The sequence below is a fragment of the Cloeon dipterum genome, chromosome 2, assembly GCF_949628265.1.
Source record: "Cloeon dipterum chromosome 2, ieCloDipt1.1, whole genome shotgun sequence".
NCBI classification, from domain to species: Eukaryota; Metazoa; Arthropoda; class Insecta; order Ephemeroptera; family Baetidae; genus Cloeon; species Cloeon dipterum.
In genome coordinates this window covers 2,026,433-2,043,944 of record NC_088787.1, presented here as the reverse complement: position 1 = coordinate 2,043,944, position 17,512 = coordinate 2,026,433, and the positions used below count along the sequence as shown (strand labels likewise).

At 39.4% G+C, this 17,512-nt stretch overlaps 2 protein-coding genes across 2 annotated transcripts; one reads left to right on the top strand and one right to left on the bottom strand.

Moving 5' to 3' along the window:
- Positions 1–3,586: 3,586 nt before the first annotated feature.
- Positions 3,587–4,977, top strand: LOC135937288 (uncharacterized). The gene is made up of 4 exons (XM_065480434.1): positions 3,587–3,951; positions 4,009–4,148; positions 4,208–4,418; positions 4,483–4,977. Exons 1-4 carry the CDS (start codon positions 3,841–3,843, stop codon positions 4,504–4,506), a joined length of 486 nt encoding a protein of 161 aa, XP_065336506.1. The 5' UTR covers positions 3,587–3,840; the 3' UTR covers positions 4,507–4,977.
- A 1,468-nt stretch (positions 4,978–6,445) lies between these two features.
- LOC135936005 (uncharacterized) lies at positions 6,446–8,637 on the bottom strand. Its single transcript, XM_065478669.1, has 6 exons — positions 8,530–8,637; positions 8,054–8,210; positions 7,796–7,992; positions 7,242–7,742; positions 6,874–7,187; positions 6,446–6,820 (listed from the first exon to the last, which is right to left on the bottom strand). Exons 1-6 carry the CDS (start codon positions 8,635–8,637, stop codon positions 6,505–6,507), a joined length of 1,593 nt encoding a protein of 530 aa, XP_065334741.1. The 3' UTR covers positions 6,446–6,504.
- Between the last annotated feature and the right edge of the window lie 8,875 nt (positions 8,638–17,512).

Genomic DNA, 17,512 nt, shown 5'->3' with positions numbered 1-17,512 from the left:
CACCGCGCACGTCAACCTCCAGGCACTGTCAGAGACTAATGAAAGGAGAGTAGGAGAAGCGATGCAGCAGACAGAGTCAGCAAAAGAGGGGAAGCAGTGGGTCATTCACCCAGCAGTCAAGCGTCGTTCGTCCCCACTCCTTCCCCTCTCTTGGTGACTCTGGCTGCTTCTCCTTAAGTGCCACCGCTAGCTGCCAACCGCGCATGCGCGCATGTGCCGTCTGGCTCCGCCTCCTTCTTTAAACGCACCACGTGTGGCGTTTAGCCCGCGAAGTCAGCTTGCCTCAGGACGGCATAACTAGGACTGGTGGACACCGCCATTTTTACAGACGAGATTTTTCCCCTCTCTCGTCTATAGGGCGTTTCAATGTGAGCGCCGTATAGACGAGAGAGGGGAAAAATCACGTCTGTAAAAATGGCGGTGTCCACCAGTCCTAGTTAAACCGTCCTTCCTTAAGCACGACGCTTGGCGTTTGGCCCGCGAAATCAGGGCGCACATACCACACACTCACGCTCGCCGTGATTCCAACAATTTTTCAATTTAATTTTACAAGTATTAATTTTTTCAAACCATTGGCAAGGGCGAGACGCACTTGATTAAAAATGTTTAAACAAATAATTAACTTTTAATATATAAATAAGTAGCTTTCAAATTAAAAGATTATACTTCAAAACAATAACCTCCAAAGGACGCTGCGGAAGAGCAGGAAATTGCAAAGGAGTCTGAAACGCCGCCAGCTGAACCTGTGGAGGAAGCTGAGAAGCAAGAAGAGCATGTGGCTGTGTCTGAAAACCAAAAGAGATGCCTTTGGTGGAAAAAGAGGCGCCGCGTTGGCCTCTCCCGAGAAGGATTTGAGTGACGAAAAGGTTTCGGAAGCACTCGAAACGGAGGACGTGCCGAAGACGTGAAGATGACGTATTTTCCCTCTCGCGGCAAACGCCCGCTTTTGCCAGGTCGTTAAACCTTTCAGCAATCAATTCGAATTACAATAAAAATTTTTCATTCAAATAAGGCACTATCAAAAAATATTGTATTAACTATGAAAACGCATTCTTCATTGCGAGTTAATGCAAAAAGATGTGTTTTAAAATTTTTAACCAACGCTAGACCGAAGCTTTATATATAATAACTCATTGATATCACTATCAACCACATGAGAAAAAAATAATAAAAATATATTCATCTAATTCAGTCGTTGTCAATTTTTATTATTACCTGATTAGTCTTAATGCCGGCGACCTTCTGAGGGCATTAGACACATTATAGGCCAAATCTCAAGGACCGGAAACCCAGCCAAAGGGTATTAGGTTTGGAATAAAACGCAGGTGAACTTTGAACCGTTTTAATATGATAAAATTGTAAATATCATTTTTAATGTGTAGTAAAAGCTTATTCTCCAAAGTGGATTTGTTTATAAGGGAAATAATACTCTAATACATTTAACATAAAATAAAAAAAATATCGTAGTCTGCAGAACATTCAAACTTATTTCATCATCGCAATTTCAATAAATCTCGTTTGCAAGAAGTTTAACACAAAAGGAAACACGTCAAACAATGCAAGAAAATGAGCTTCACATTACGAAGCGTAAATTATTTCGTTATTTCGGAAGTAGAATCGATGACAGGCTCTAAAGCGTCATGGATGAGTTTGGTTCTAGTCATGGATTGAAACGAAACACACATGAAACTAGAATCGAACCCATCAATCACACTCGAGCGCTCGAAGAAACGAAAGATGAATGTGGCTGCAGGGAAAGTACACGTTTGCCAAAGGGTAAAGCTGAAATGCCCAGAAAGCGTAATGGACGAGTTAATCTCTAGTACAAAAATTTCTCTGGCGATCAGAGGCACGCATGTCGCTTCTCGGACCGGGGGTCAGCAGTAAAACCGGTGGTGAAAATAAAATTAAACAAGAAAGTGGCCCGTGTTGCGAACGAGTGTTAAACATGTGGCTGCGTGCCGCTCGCATCTGCTCTATAAACCCTCTCGAAAAATTATGCATCATTTCAAGGTGCAGCCGCGTATTGGCGAAATGACTCAGAGTGGAGTTAATGAAGAGGAAAAAATTTCAAGCGGGCCACTCTCACGTTTTCAACCCCGAAATCGAATTTAGTTCAAGCTATTATTTTTTTGCTTGTAAATTGGAAAGATATTTTTAAATTTTGGCATAGGAAAAATATTTGCGAATTTATAAGATAAACACCAGCCGGTCGCGACTCGTGACAGTGCCTCGGGAGCCGGAAAGCAAAGCAAGATGGCCACGGCGGACGGTGATCGTTACTTTAATTTCCATCGCTGGGCGGGTGAATCTCGAAAGTCCGAGAATAAGGCAAGGTACAGTAGTCGGCACGGCAACTGAATGGTTCATAATCTGAAATAAATTCCACACAATATAATAATTTCAGATAGAGATAAAGGAGTACAACGCAACCTTGAGGCGAGCTTTGGAGTAACGAAACGAACGTGAATATGACGTCACGTCGTCTTCTCGCAGCGTCTTGTCCGGAGGCAATGCACAGCTCTTGATCCTAATGGATGAGTGAGGATCTGGATCTAGTCATGGATTCGCAAACTCACATGTGTTGTACATTGTACTAGACTCGCACCCTTCAAGCACAAAGAGACGTATGTACATGGAGAAAAACAGCCCAGAGTCGTGCAACTCGCAAAATTTGCTGGAAAAAAATACTTGACAAAAAGAGAGGTGAAAAACAATAATAACCGAGAGTGGTACAGAGAGTCCAGAAGGTCCAGAAGGTACGGTCAGTTATTTGCCGGCCTGAACCAACAGGTAGCTAGGAAATTGTGTACTTCACCATCGCTCGGCTCAGCTGCTGAAGGCGCCCAGGTGAGGAGGTGAGACGTGTGCTTCTCGCCGCTGATCGGCGCAGAGTATGATTCCTGAAATCTAGGTTAAAATATTAAATCTAGTTCATTTAGAATTAGAATAATTATTCTTGCGGCCAGCTGTCAGATGTTCTTTGCCACGCCCATGTCTCACCCACACCTGTTTGGAAATCGTGGCAACTGGCAACTTCTCGTTCACATAGTTGACCAAAGTGACACGAGATGGCGGATGGCTTCACAACAAGAAAAATAAACTCACATGAGCAGAGCCAGAGCAGAGCGCGAGTGGCCCATCCCATCCCAGCCCAGCTGACGAGTGATGCCAGTGGGATGTAATTGTGAGGGGTAGGTATGTTAAGGAGATAAGACGAGTTTAACTATGTGGCTATTTGCGAACATTAACACAGACTAAATTGAGTTGAAATGCTGTTCAAAAACATTCAAATATTTAAATGCATTAAAATAAATCTGAAAATAAGAGCTAAAAATAAAGAATAAAAGCTGAAGTTTGCACTCCGCTACTATTCCCCTTAACTCCGATATTTGTTTTTTCTGTTCTTGTACTCCATAACCGGTACTATAGAAGTTTCTTACAAGAATTTCCGAAAATAAACCGCGTCAAATCATTTAAGTTCGTTAGAATTATGTTAAAAATTAGACGTTTAAATGAGATTTGATAGTTGTATACAAAAGAAATGAAAAATATCTCAAAGATTTCAATATTTTCACCGCCGGTACCGGTATTGAATAGGCGATTTGGTTCCTTGGTTTTCCGCCGACGCCACTAGTCGCTCGTCGCCAGTCACCTGTCGCCGTGTTTGTCCCGCCAATTCCTGCTTCCTGCCGCTTTTCATTTTCTTTCTACAAAACTCGGAGAAATTGGTACGGAACCAGAGCTACTTTTTGCGACCATCAACTGAAAAAGGGTGAGAGCTGCTTCTGTTGAAAACTAGAACCGTGTTGCTTCGTTACTTCTCAGAGAGCACGCACCATGGCTGATGAGAGGCAGGTGACACTGGCCAGGAAGAAGCTGAAGGCCCTGAAAGAAGGCCTGGTGACAGACGTGGTCTTCCTCGTCGGTGCGAATGATGCCACCGCGCAGGTATTTAACGTTTCACGGGGTATTTTTTTTTATCTAAACACTCATTAATATTTCTAGGAGATTCGAGCCATTCTGTCAGACCTCGTGGTGAGCAGCGAGTTCTTCGTGAACCTGCTGAACAGCCCTTTGACCGTGAAATACGACGGGAAAATCAGGATCAAGAACGTTGAGCCAAAGATCTTTGGTCTGGTCATCGAGTAAGTGATGCGTCATTAAATAACTTGGAGTGGCTAATTTATTTCCTTCAATTACAAAGGTTTACTCATTTGAGTGGTCAGCTGGTGTCGGAAGTGGACAGTTTGGACACCTGTCTGAAGTTGGCAGCGGCAGCAGATGAATACATGATTGATGAACTGGGATGTGTGTGCTCAAAGCTGCTCGAGGACAGGTTCCTCACCGTGGACAACGTGTGGACAGTGCTGCTCGAGTATATCACGGTGCAAGCCGTGGTCTCGGCTTGTTTCAAGGTACAAATAAATTGAAAACGTGTTTGGTTCTGATGTGTATATATGTTTCTGAATTGATTCTAAGGTCAAAGCCGACCGACTGTTTTAAGCATCCGAGTTTTCTCGAGGCCAGTGAAGAAGCAGTGAAGCGCTTCTGCGAGTGGGATAAGATGAACATCAAATCTGAGTCGGAACTACTGCTAGCTTGTCTTAGATACACCATGATCAAAGAGAGGCAGAGGAAATTTGTTAAACCCCTTTGAAATAGCACCATAAGCTCGATTATTTAAGACATAATCTTGCAACATTTAACGCTATGGATTAAGTTAGTGTCAGGTGCCGTCAGACCGAAGGCTGTTTGAACTTGATTCTGGTTTCCTGCTCGTCTTTCGGATCTGAACTAAGCGCATTTATTTTTGATATATTGTTTACATATACCTGTCGTGGTGCCATTTGTTTATTTAACCTCATATGTACTGATACAAATATAACTTTTTCTTTTGTTAATAAATTTTAAAAATGCATTCGAAAACAGTGAGGGTTATAAATAATTGAGAAATTAGTAATACAAATTTTTCTTAAGTACTTTTTTATGATTTTAGCAGCGTCAGCAATGAAATTTAAATTTTCTATTCAATCAGAAATATACCTAATTATGAAACAAGCCAACAAATGAATTTGATAAACCACTGAACGCTAAAAGTTTTATTATAAATCACATGAGCCCGTTCAAAATAGTTCAATTAATTTATACTACGAAGGAACACATTTTCTTTTTAAATCTGGAATCAACCAAAGACGCATCCATCGCCTTCTGGCAGAGTACCAAGTTGGAGGCGCCACAGGGGTCGTCATAGTTTTGCGGAGGGTTGGGCGTGGATGCAAGCCTTGGTGAATCGACCGTGGACGTCCAGCTCGCGGACGTAGCGGCTGTAGAACCACAAATGGTTGAGCCGAGGAAAAACGTCGCCGCCGTGCCACCAGAAGTCGCCTGGCTGCTGGCCCACGTGTACCTAATTTAATATGGACATCGATGTTGGCCAGGCCGGTGGCCCTGGAGCCGTAGACACAGAGGCTGGAAGGTTGTCACAATGTCGGTCAAAAGGTGGTCTTGCTGCTTGCGGTGCTGCTCCTCGACCTCCGGCGCCACAGCCAACTTGAAGGCGACGGCCAGCTGCTTGGCCTGCGCCTCCCAAGGGTCGCTCGCGTCCAGTCTCGGCACAGGCTTGTTCGCCGCTTTCGGGGCACTCTTAAATATTGGCCTCGTGATTATGTTTCCACCCTGATTCGTCAAAGCCTTCTCTGCGCCAATCCTATAATATTAAAAACCATACAAGTTAGAAGGAAAATAAATTTTTAATTCTTATTACTGATCTCGGAAGCCGACGATGAAAGCGTCGTTGTCGATTGAATTCACTCGCGTGGTGTAGCCGTGCTTTCTCATCGTCTGGCTCATTTGCTGAAAGTCCAAAATCTTTTCTCCAGCTGTACAAAAAATTCAACGTGAAATTGTCTCCAAAATTAGTGATTTATAATTTTACCTGCGAAAGAAGCGTAGATTGTGTCCATCCCACGTAACATTAGGGAATTCGCCGCGTGCCTTCTTAATTCTTTGTTGAACGGGCAAGCGACTTTTCATGAAGTTTCCAATATTCCTCCACCTCCTCGTCCATTCTTGACGAAATGGACCTGACCAGAAGATCGTTTTTGACCCATTTGTCGTAGAAGAGACCATTTTCCTCGTGTGGCCATCCTTCCTGAATGAAAATATAAGATCAAAACAGCGAAAAAGGAATAATATAAATTGAATAAACGTACAAAATTTCCCAGCGCGCAACTGTGGAAAAAACTTATTTTTGCGTGTTCCCGTTATTCAATTATCTGGACGGAGACGGAGAATGGCTTGTGCGGCGAGTGGCGCTAGTCAAAATCACCTCTAGAGCTATTTTTAAAAGTAAACAATTTTTAAAAGTAAAAAATCAATTTTTATTTTAAAGAATATTCAATACAGACGAGATTTTTGCAATCTACTAATAATATCATCATGCATGCAAGTGTAGGTTATCCTTCAAAACTACATAAGGTTCAAAATGCCGTGTGAGACAGATCAGTCGGAGTCAAAGTCTTCGTCATCGTCATCATTTAGAGGACAATTACTAAAATTAAGAGAAAGGTCCAAATCGGGAAGAACTGTAGATATATTCATCAAAGTGTCTGAAATTTCGTGACAAACGCCTTCTGGGAAGCATGGAAATATCAACTTCCAGTGAAGAGACTTCAAAGATCTCAGGATTTTCTTTTCGATCATCAAACTCTTCACCTCCCGCATATCCTCAAGGTTGAATTTTTGGACAAATATATACAACTTTGTAAGATTTGGTGCGGATTGAAGGAGGGTAGAGAGAAAGGCTTCATCATTCAAGCTGTAATGAAACAGATTATAAAATTTTTCAAATTATACCAAATCTTTACTTACCCTTTAACGCATTTCAAATTTAATTCCGTCAATCGGCTGAAGATGGTTTGTTTGCAGTTCGTTCCATCGACCTGAACAGACTTCATATGCAGTGCTTCCAACCTGGGACACAGCTCTGAGATTCGGTTCAGTTGAACACTCGGAGATGTATTTGAATTCCCAATCAAAAAGAGCTTTCGCAAGTTTGGCCCATACTTGAGCAAAAAAGGGTCAATTGAATCTTCCGACGACCTCAACTTGATGGTCAGACCCTCGAGTGTGCTAGCATTCAGTGTTTCCATATCTTTGATCCACGAACCGGATAAACTGATTAACTAGAATATGGAAATATTAGCAAACTTTACGAAGTTAAATGAAGTGGAAAATACCTCTACATGCCGGATGCTGGAGAGATCAATATTTGTAGATTTGTCCAAGTTCCCGTCATAGGAAAAAAATTTTCGCGTTCTTGGAGCTTGGTCGTCCTCAAGAAAGTCTTCCAACGTGAGACCGTGATTCTTGACGTCATCGACGATGTCCAGATGCGGTAGAACTTTCCAAATTTGGTTTTTCGTGTTCCACGATGTAGAGCATTCGAGAAGACGAAGATGTCCAAAAGTTTGTACGATTTCATCCTCAATCATGTCATCATCGGCTAAGCGGTACACGCTAAGAGCCCGCAAATTGTACAGATCTCTGCAAAACAGGGACAATTCCTCCAGACGAGAAGGGTGTCCGTATATCTCTACGATTCTCAATTCATTCAGAGATTTTAGATGACTCATAATCGCGTTTTTATAAGCATCATTTGCGATAAATCTCTCGATCTCCATAATGTTCATTTTCAAATGCCTGATGTTGGGAGCAGAAATAGAGACCATCATCAGGACCTATAAAAAAATGATATACAAGAAACGAAATCAGGGTGTTATTCCTTTTTTACCTCGTTGAATTCGTACACGGTTTTTTGATCACGAGGATAAAAAGACATGAGGACATCCAAATCAAGTTTCTTTGTCCTGGTGTTCATCAAAGCCAACACAGACCGCTTGATGCTCATGAACTCTTCAATTTTTTTGATTAGTCCAGGATGCCTTGTCCTGAGCAGCTCCTGCAGCACGACGTCCCTCATCTCTGGGGCTGAAACAGAAAACTCTCATCATGCCTTTGCTCTTAATATTGCGAAATGCCGTATGCTTACAAAATATGGATTGGATGTAGTTAACTCCCTCTATTTTAATGTATCGAGACAAGTTCCTTATGACAGTTCTCCTCGCCAAATCCTTCATTTTCTTTGATTTTCGCCACAGGCACTTGGATTTCTTTTGCAGTGCAGCGAACTCCATCTTGTGTCCAACCTGTAGAGATTAATTTTATTTCTCATCGTCACTACAAGAAATATTATCAAAAGGGTTAATTATTTTCACACGTTGTGAGATGCAGGACAATATCTTAGCCTGGAATGTAAAATGCTAGAGCTGAAGAAATTGCGTGTTTTGGAAATGCATACAACAGACACTGCTCGTATGCGTGTGTGCCGTGCCGTAAGATATTCTCAAATCGTGGTAGATTAGAAGAATTCCTACTAAATCTTGCCTGCAGTAGCCATTTCTCGGTATTTCCAACATACGGAACACTAAATAATTCCTAATTTACGTTACAGGCAGCTTTACTCACCTTGATTGTGAAGATTTTGATGAGACAAGCACTGTTATTTCTTTGCTTCACTCGGTTGCCATGCGGTTCGAGGTAGACAAACACATGTGTTTTGAAATAATGCCTCATAGAAGTCGATATAAAATATCGATGATATTACTCACAATATTTTCGATATATTTACAAAAATTGCATGCAACGCTGTTACTTGTGGCGAATCATGGCAGCACACATGAAAGAAAATGGCAACGCTGGGCATTGTACAGCGTAGCCAAAAAAGTAGCAATATTTTTGAAATGATATACTCGATAAGTATCGATATTCCCATGCATTGGACCATAACAGCGCAGTGAGAAGAGCGCCACTCCGTGAATGGTGATAGGTTAGGAAACTACCAACACTTTGTTTACTACCTTTCAAAGCAGTGAGATAAGCGCCACTTCATGGGCTGTGTTGGTATTAGAAACTACTTGATTGTCGGCATGAGCAGCTGATGACAATAGGATTCGCGGGAAATTCAAATTGGGTCAAGACTATCTTTTGTTTGGCACCATAATTTATTTTTATTTCGTTCAACTCTAAAATAACAAATATGTTTAGGAATATTTGATATCGAATTTTATGAAGCATTCCAAAACACATGTGTTGTGTTTACATCTAACCACATGGCAGCCGAGTGAAGCGAAAAAAAACACAAGTGTATCGATCAGCAAAATCTTCAAAATCAAGGCGAGTAAAGCTGCCTTTATCGTATATTAGGAATTATTTAGTGTTCCGGTTGGTTGAAATGCCAAGAAATCGCTACTGCAGGCAAGATTTAGTAGGAATTCTTCTAATCTACGGCGATTTTTAGTAACGTCGGACCAATGGGGTGGATTACGGCGGCACCGTTTTTTTAGCTCGACATTGAAACACAGAACAATACAAGCCTTATGCCCAGCGTTGCCATTTTCTTTCAAGGTTGCGTTGCCGCAGTCCACCCCAAAGAGTTGAATTTCAATAGTTGTTTTAATCGAAGACTGATTCTGTCAACAATCGAATTTGCGATTTATTTTAAGCTTCTTTTTTTGTAAAAAATTAATTGTGGATTTTTTGTAAATTATGCATGTGGCAGTGCCCTCTAAACCCAATGCGCTCTTTACATAAATGTTAATTTTTGGTAAATATCACTTCCCACAGATGGAAAAGAGGAAGGAGGACGCTGCTCTTTTAAGGAACACCCAATTCCGGTTGAACGGATTAAAGAAGCTGAAGGATTGGGCGATTGAATCTGTCCTGAGTAACTTGGACGTCTACACGCAAGAAGGGAAAGCAAATGAGATCAAAACTAAATTGTGTATGTATCATAAAAACCACCAAATAAAAGCAACAGATAAAAGAGCAATTGTTTTCGATTTCAGCCCCTATGAGTTGAGGGACAACGTTCTGCAGGAGCTGCTAAAGAGAGAAACAAAAGAATGCAATACCATGGAGGATTTCACCAGCCTGAAGCGGTTGGTGTTTGTTTTGATGAACACCAGGACATACAAACTCGATTTGGACGTCCTTTTGTCATTTTGCCCAAGCCATTTGAATCCCATAAAGGCCTTCATTGAGGTAAAAAAGCAAAAACAAACAGAAGACAACATACCCGCACAGAAAATTATATTCCAAAAATATCCGGAATAATCTTGGGCTATTCGATTTTTATCCGAAAAGATTAATCCGAAAAATTAATCCAAGATTATTCCACGATTATTCCAGGTTAGCCACAGATTATTTAAAGTTCACCCTAAAAATTAATCATCAGGAATATCCCTAGAATATTCCTGGCGGTGAAAATTGTATTAACCATGCATAAATATTCCAGGAATATTCTTTTGGATCATTCCAGGGTTAACCCAAAAAATTAATCTTATTAAATGTTCCAGAAATATTCTTTTGGATCATTCAAGGGTTAACCTAAAAAATTAACCAAATGAATATTCCAGGAATATTTCTTCAAGATGCCCACTAGAATAATTAACTACTTCCCCAGATTTTTCGAGCGGTTCTTAATTATTAAAAATTAAATACACGCATTCCACGTTTTTATAGATTTATCAAACTTGTACGCGCAAAAAATACTCTCGCAAATATTTATTTATAATTTTTTGATGTTGTATTTAATTAAAATATTACGACCAAACAATTTTTTGATTATTTAACTAAAATTTATGAAGCCCCAGAGTCAAAAGTTGAAACTTTGCTTTAAATTCATTTAAATAAACTTATTTACTATCACTAAAGCCAAATAAATTTTCCTAATTAAATATAACGACAAACGGGCAAATCTTTAAATACAGATCTGGTCATGACGAAGGACAAAAAAGGGTTAAAAGGACGATTTTATTCTGCGCGCGGTAGCGGCGGCTGCACAAACATGCACGCGCTTGCATGGAATGCCTTCTGCCTGCCTGTGTTATGGAGCGGGGGAGGGGGCGACGGGCAGCAGGACAGACAGGCAAGAACAAGCAGGCGACTTCCACTAGGGATGTGCACTTTTGAAAAAAGTCAATATCGATAATTGATATTGATATGATATTTCAGATATCAAAATTTTGATATATCACCGAAAAAATATCAACTTCTGATATATCAACGTTGATATTTCCAGATGAGCAAAAAATGGCCGCCGGAGGAACCGAAACCGGTTATGGCCATTTTTAAGGCTTAAAACCCGATTATTTTAGTATTTTTGACCGATTTTTTATAAATATCGGTTTTTTGAGACAAATTTTGAAAATTTCGCGGTTTTCTGCAGTCTGGGCATGAGTTTATATATAATTTAAATTTTGCGCGCCTTTTTAACTTCGGATGATGGAAAAGGGGTGTGGCAGCTCCCGCCATATGGCGCCACAAGTTACATCTAGCTGCTTTCCCTTCCCCCTTACTCCACAGGGGTTTTTAATTAGTTTTAGTTAAATATAGTTGGTTAGTAATTAATAAAATATTATAATTTATTTGTGCCATTTAAGATGAGTTAATTACATTTGTTAGTCTTTATAACTAGACAATATCAGCTGCTGTGAATAGCGTCAATTTATCTTAAAATCAAAGTATTGGTGTTTCTCCGTCTCAAATGTGCCCTCTAACCTTTATCTAGTGATAAATAGTTAAGTTTAATTGATATACACGTAATTGTGAGAAATCAGAATGAAATTACACTTAACTGCAGCTGTTTGGTTTTAAGTGTTTAAATTTTTAATTTAGGTTATGCCTTTTAAAGAGCAATGTTCGCAAAAATCATATGCAAATGCAATTTTTAATTGGTTCAGTTAAAATTAATTATCTTAATTATCACCATTTAGATCCATATTCATTGTTTACAAACAATTTAGATTAATTTTCAATCAAGCAATTACTGCCAGCTGATCACAGCTGACAGCAGATCCATCTGTGATCGATCTGCTCAGTCATTTTTCGCGCCATTTGTGCATTGCGACAACTTCAATATTGGTAACGCCCACTTTTAGTGACGGAATGTACAGTTCGGTCAAAAAAAATTTACGAAAACCGGAATGAAAAATGCCATCTGTCGGTCAAAAATTTCAACTGATATCAACCTTGATATCTGACTTTGATATCAATATCAGCCTGATATGATATATCAAATATCAGGCTTGATATTGATATGATATTTGAAATATCAAAATTTTTTGATATATCAACTTTGATATTCCCATCCCTAACTTCCACTTCCATAATTCCTGCTTCGCTCTCTTCCCTAGTCTAACGAAAGAGTCAAGCGCAAGCGAGTCGTCAACGGCCGTTCAAAGTTTAAGTTCAAAGTGTATTAACGGTTTTAACGGACATCGGACATCGCTAGACGCCAAAAGTGATAGTGAAGGACAATCGGACAGCCGGCGGTTCGGACGGATTGCCTGGATCGGCTAGACAAGGACGCGTCGGACGCTTATTTGCCAACGGCTGCCGCGATCCTCAGTTTTGAGTTAGGCCTCAAGATAAACGATACCGGCGTGTTAGAAAATTTTGTACATGGAAAAATTTCAGTTTCTGCCGGACTTCATTGTCACATCTCGCCAGTTCTTATGAGAATCCAACATAAAAGTAATATGGGAGTCTCACAGGAACTGGCGAGTTGTGTAGCCCGGCGGAAACTGTAATTTTTCCATAATTTTTCGTAATATGTATGTAATTGTTTGGATAAAAATAAATTATGCTATATTTTAAGTAATAAAGAATAAAGTTTTTGCTATTTAAATCAACAATCCTAAATAAAAGCAAAAAAATAAAAATAAAATAAATAATATTCCAGGGTTATTCTCTAGGAACAATCTAGGGTTAACTTAAAAAAATAATCCAGGGATAACTTATGTCACGCTTAAAGAATAATCGAAAGGTTAACCAAAATATTGTTCCAAGAATAACCCAGGGTTAATCCAAGAGGCAGAAAATAATTCTTCTCCAAGGATATTCCTGGGTTATTCCAGGAATATTTTTTCTGATTAACCAAAAAGGTTAACCTTGAACAAGAAAAAGCGTGACATTAGTTAACTTTCGGACATAAAAAAGTCATTCCTGGCGGTTAATCTTTGGTGAAGATGGTATAGCCCAGGGTTAACTTTGGAACATATTTTTCTGTGCGGGTAAACAAAATAATATTTTTCTTTAAAGGTACTGAGGATGGTGTCGATTGCTGCTCCAAACGTGCGGCATTTAAAAATGAATACACGTCAGATTAAATTCTGCTTTGCATTCGGTGAATTCCGAATTTCGTGCTTAGAATTTCTAAGCTCCATGAAGGAACTGAGAATCTTGGAGATTGTTGGACTCTTTTACGATATAATTTACTTACTGGCGCCTTTGGGAAGAGAACTTCCCAATTTGCGAGTACTTAGCGCACCTGGCACTATGATTGAGTTCACCAACATGTCTGAGGAGGAAATCAGATTATCATTTGGGCATCTAAGATTGCTTCATGTACGTTGTTTGACGTTGGAGGAAAAGAAGAGGATTTGGTTGGTGTTGCCAAATTTGGACATCATCTGCGACGTCTTACCAAGTGGTCTCACTTTGGAAGATTTCCTTGAAGACGAAAATATCCCAAGAGAGCGAAAATATCAATATTTTAATGAATACCAATGGGAATCGAATGTCGGTGGAGATTTCTCCAGCATCAGATACTTGCAGGTATGATATAACTTTAATCATTTCCATGGTTTTGGATATCATCTTATATGAATTTCAGTTTTATAGATTTGAGAGAAGGTTTGATTAATTAGATTCAAAATTTATTTATTGCAGATCAGCAGTACAACTATGCCCCTTAAATCCACATCACATGAGTTAGAGAAGAATCTACTGAATCTGCCAACGACACTTGATGGTCTGGACATCTCCGTGTTGAGTTGTCAAGAGACAATTGAAGCCGTCCTGCTCAAATCTGGATCAAACCTTCGCTGGCTTTCCTTAACAGGAATTGATGACCAGAGACTCGATCTGAACCTCATTTCTGAACTCTGCCCCAATTTGGAATTTCTCAGTTTGTCAAGAGTCCAGGTCATTGAAAATGCCACCAAACAGGCCAACTTTAGCCATCTCAAAGAATTAGATATGAAACTTGCGTATGCAATGTGAGTATTTTTGCATGGTTTTGATTTTCTAATTTTTAATCGCAAATTTATCTGCAGGGTGAATTGAAGCTTAACTGCTCTTTTGTCCTCTTATCCGAACCTGCGAAAGTGCAAACTAGAAGTACATAGATGCTGCCTAGATGATCTGCAGCAAGTCAAAAAGTTGATCATGGAAAAGAAGATCCTGGGTTCGTTGCAGTCTCTCGAATGGAGTATACCAGGCATTACATCAGGACTTGTTTACAAAGAAATTGCAGCAATTATGAAGAATGCGTCCGCAAATCTCCCAGATTTAAGGGAAATGAAGTTCACAATCAACCGTATCAGACCCAATATCGATAATATTCGCTTCAAGCGCTACACTTGGCCAAATTACGATGGCTTAAATAAAGCCATATATGCTGACACAGATCTCTTCGAGATTCTAAATTTGTATGAATAAATTGATGGTTTAATTCAAATAATATCGTTCTGTATTTTGAGGGAACCATGAATGGAGATTTTAAAATTGTATAAATTTTTTCTAATATTATAAATTAAGATCTTTTGACTATAGAGGTTGTTTGCAGTCTATATATTAAATGATTAATTGCTCAATTGCTTTATTTGCCGACAAAGCCTTTTAGAGTGGCAGTTGGAACAAATACAATTTGTTGTGTTAACATCAATGAGGAACTGCAGCAGGGAGATAATTTGATCGTTTTAAGATAAATATCCAATCTGCATTGACGCGAGATGAGAGTTGCGGCGGAAAAAAGAAATTTTCAGTCTGGAAAATGACGTCGGCTCGGCTGGCTGGTGCGCTGCTCGCTGCTCTCGCGTGGGCTCTGTGCGGCCCCCGGGTGTCCCCTCGACCCCCTTCTCTCGTTCGACGACAGCTTCTTTGGCCAAATAAATGTTTTCTCGCGGTTCTTATTTTAAAAGTCTCGCCATCTTCTGTCCAATTCCCGCACTCGCTCAGGGTTGAGTAATTTCTGCAGTGAACACCATCCATGAAGCGGCGCTGATATACTGAAAGGTGAAAGGATATGCAAGGTAGCCATTTTTATTCAAAAAAGGGGGTAACTTGTACCCTATACGATTTTCAATGGCCAGTTTATGCATGGCCAAACATTCCTCAAAGAAACATGGCGACAAAAGAGCTCGTCCTTTACTTCATAATGAGAAAGAAGTGTCGAAATTTCTATAAGTTTACTCAGAAACCAGCTGGTAGTCGACAGGATCAGTTCATGACGCGTGCTTTTTACTCTGAAAAATAGAATCGCTCCCCTCAGACACAGGACACAGGATGGAGGGTGTTACTCTTCTAGAGAAAACTAAATATGGTGGTTGAACAGATCAAAGACGTTGAAGGATTTGGCGATGAAAACTGTCCTGAGCAATTTGCTTGCAATCATGCAAATACAAGAAGCAAGTTACATGACGGTTTTATTTTAATTTGATCTTATATCGCAGGAGAGTATTATTTCGACCGAGATTTAACCGATGGGAGTAGGGTTTCTTAAATTAAAACTCACATTCTGCACTCAAAAGTTTTATTAATATAAGATTCTATAAAAGTAAAGAGAATTTTAATGCCCGGAAAATTCCTCTGGGTTAAAAATAAAAAAAGTTTAAACATTTGAGAAAATTAACTATAATATACTCTGTGATTTAATTTTTCGTGCTATTTGCTTACAGCTTTCTCTTCAAGGCTTCCGGCGTTGTGTGACAGTGACAACTTGTCTCCTTCAGGTTGACTGCATTCTTTTCTTCGATCCTCTGAAGTAAAAAGGAGGAGGTCCTGAGGGTTCCCTACCGTGCTCACGTCCAGGTGAGTCAGGTTTTTTGTCTCAAATGAGAACCTCGAGCTTCTCGGTACACCCTGAGAACACTTCACTCGGTTTGCTCACGAAATTAAATCTATTTTAATTTATCAGAGTAAATGCGTACATTTTATTCTAAGTAACTATAAGTCTAATATGCTATTAAATATGAGATTATATATTTTTAACTAAGATGGGTGGGTTTTTCCATTAGATATTGAAATATATAGGTTTGAGCCAGAAGGCTTCCGAACTTAAAACTTTTAGCCATAGGTGACAGGAGCACCGACTTCATCGTAAATATCCTCGTCAAACTGCTCGCGTGGGATGACTTCGTAATCAGAAGGCAAAACAGACATTTCCTGGTTTTCCTTCTTCCTCAGGTTAATGGTTCTCTTCAATCCTTTCACCCATAGAGCCAACCACAAAATATTGCAGTAGGAAATCACATTGAAAAGGACCAAGCAGATCAAAGCGATGATCAAGTGGGATTTTTCGATGGAATCTTCGTCAATGAGGCTCCACAAAAAGAAAGGTGCCTGTAAGGGAAGAATAAAGTTTACATATTCAGCAATCAATTTGAAATTTTATTACTTCTTTCTTAGGTTGCGGCTTTTCAGTCAAAAAAACTTGAACGGTTGTCTGAGTGTTGGCTTTTGATACTTGGAAAGGCACAGTTTTCGAAGTTTGTGGCAATTCGGTAGGTTTGACAGTGGTCGGTTCTTTTATTTTTGTTAGGAACCTCAAGTGATTCCTTCCGCAACCTGCCAACACAGATAAATACACTCTGAAAATCTATATGACAAATTCGATAACTTTTAAGAATGAGTTAAAATATATTCTTTTGCATTTATATTTTCCTCTAGCAGTATCCTCTAAAGCCACCTTGTGTTGGTATTTTTTTAGCTTTACCTTTTGGAGTGAAGATGTCGTTATACAGGTACGACTTCGCAGCGACTGCGGCGCGAAGAAGCCGAAAATTTGTCGTTTTATCTCTACCTTTAGACAGTATCCAAAGATTACTACACGTGTCAAAGGCAAAACTGAACTTGTAGTCAAAAAATGTCAGTCGCTCATCCTAAAACAAAGCGAAATACGAATTATATGAGTCAAAACATTCTTAAATTAATAAATTTCTAATTAAGAACCTTCTAGGAAAAGAAGCACATTGCATTTCTCTTAGAGACCATTTTACGGAAACACAAAACTATTAATTTTTGGGGATTTTCGTCTCTAAGCAAGTATAATACTAACGGTAATTCTGCAACACGTCAATATTTTAGCAGCAAAAAAATGAAAAAATTATCTTTTCAAACTGATGAACAAAAGTTCGCCTGGAACTATATGTTCATGATAATTTTCTAGGATGTTTTAAATATTTTAAATATGCATCTTTGGCAAATGAATATTTAAACAGGTTTAAACTAGGGTATTTAAATGAGTTAAAATTTTCAACAAGGTAAATACCTTGTAGAGTTGTTCTTCCTGTAAGGGAGAAGTAGTGGTGTCCCACGTGCCGATGTAGCTCAATAGTCTGAGGTCGAAATATAGTTTCCCTTTGTTGTCCATGAGCATTCTAAAGGA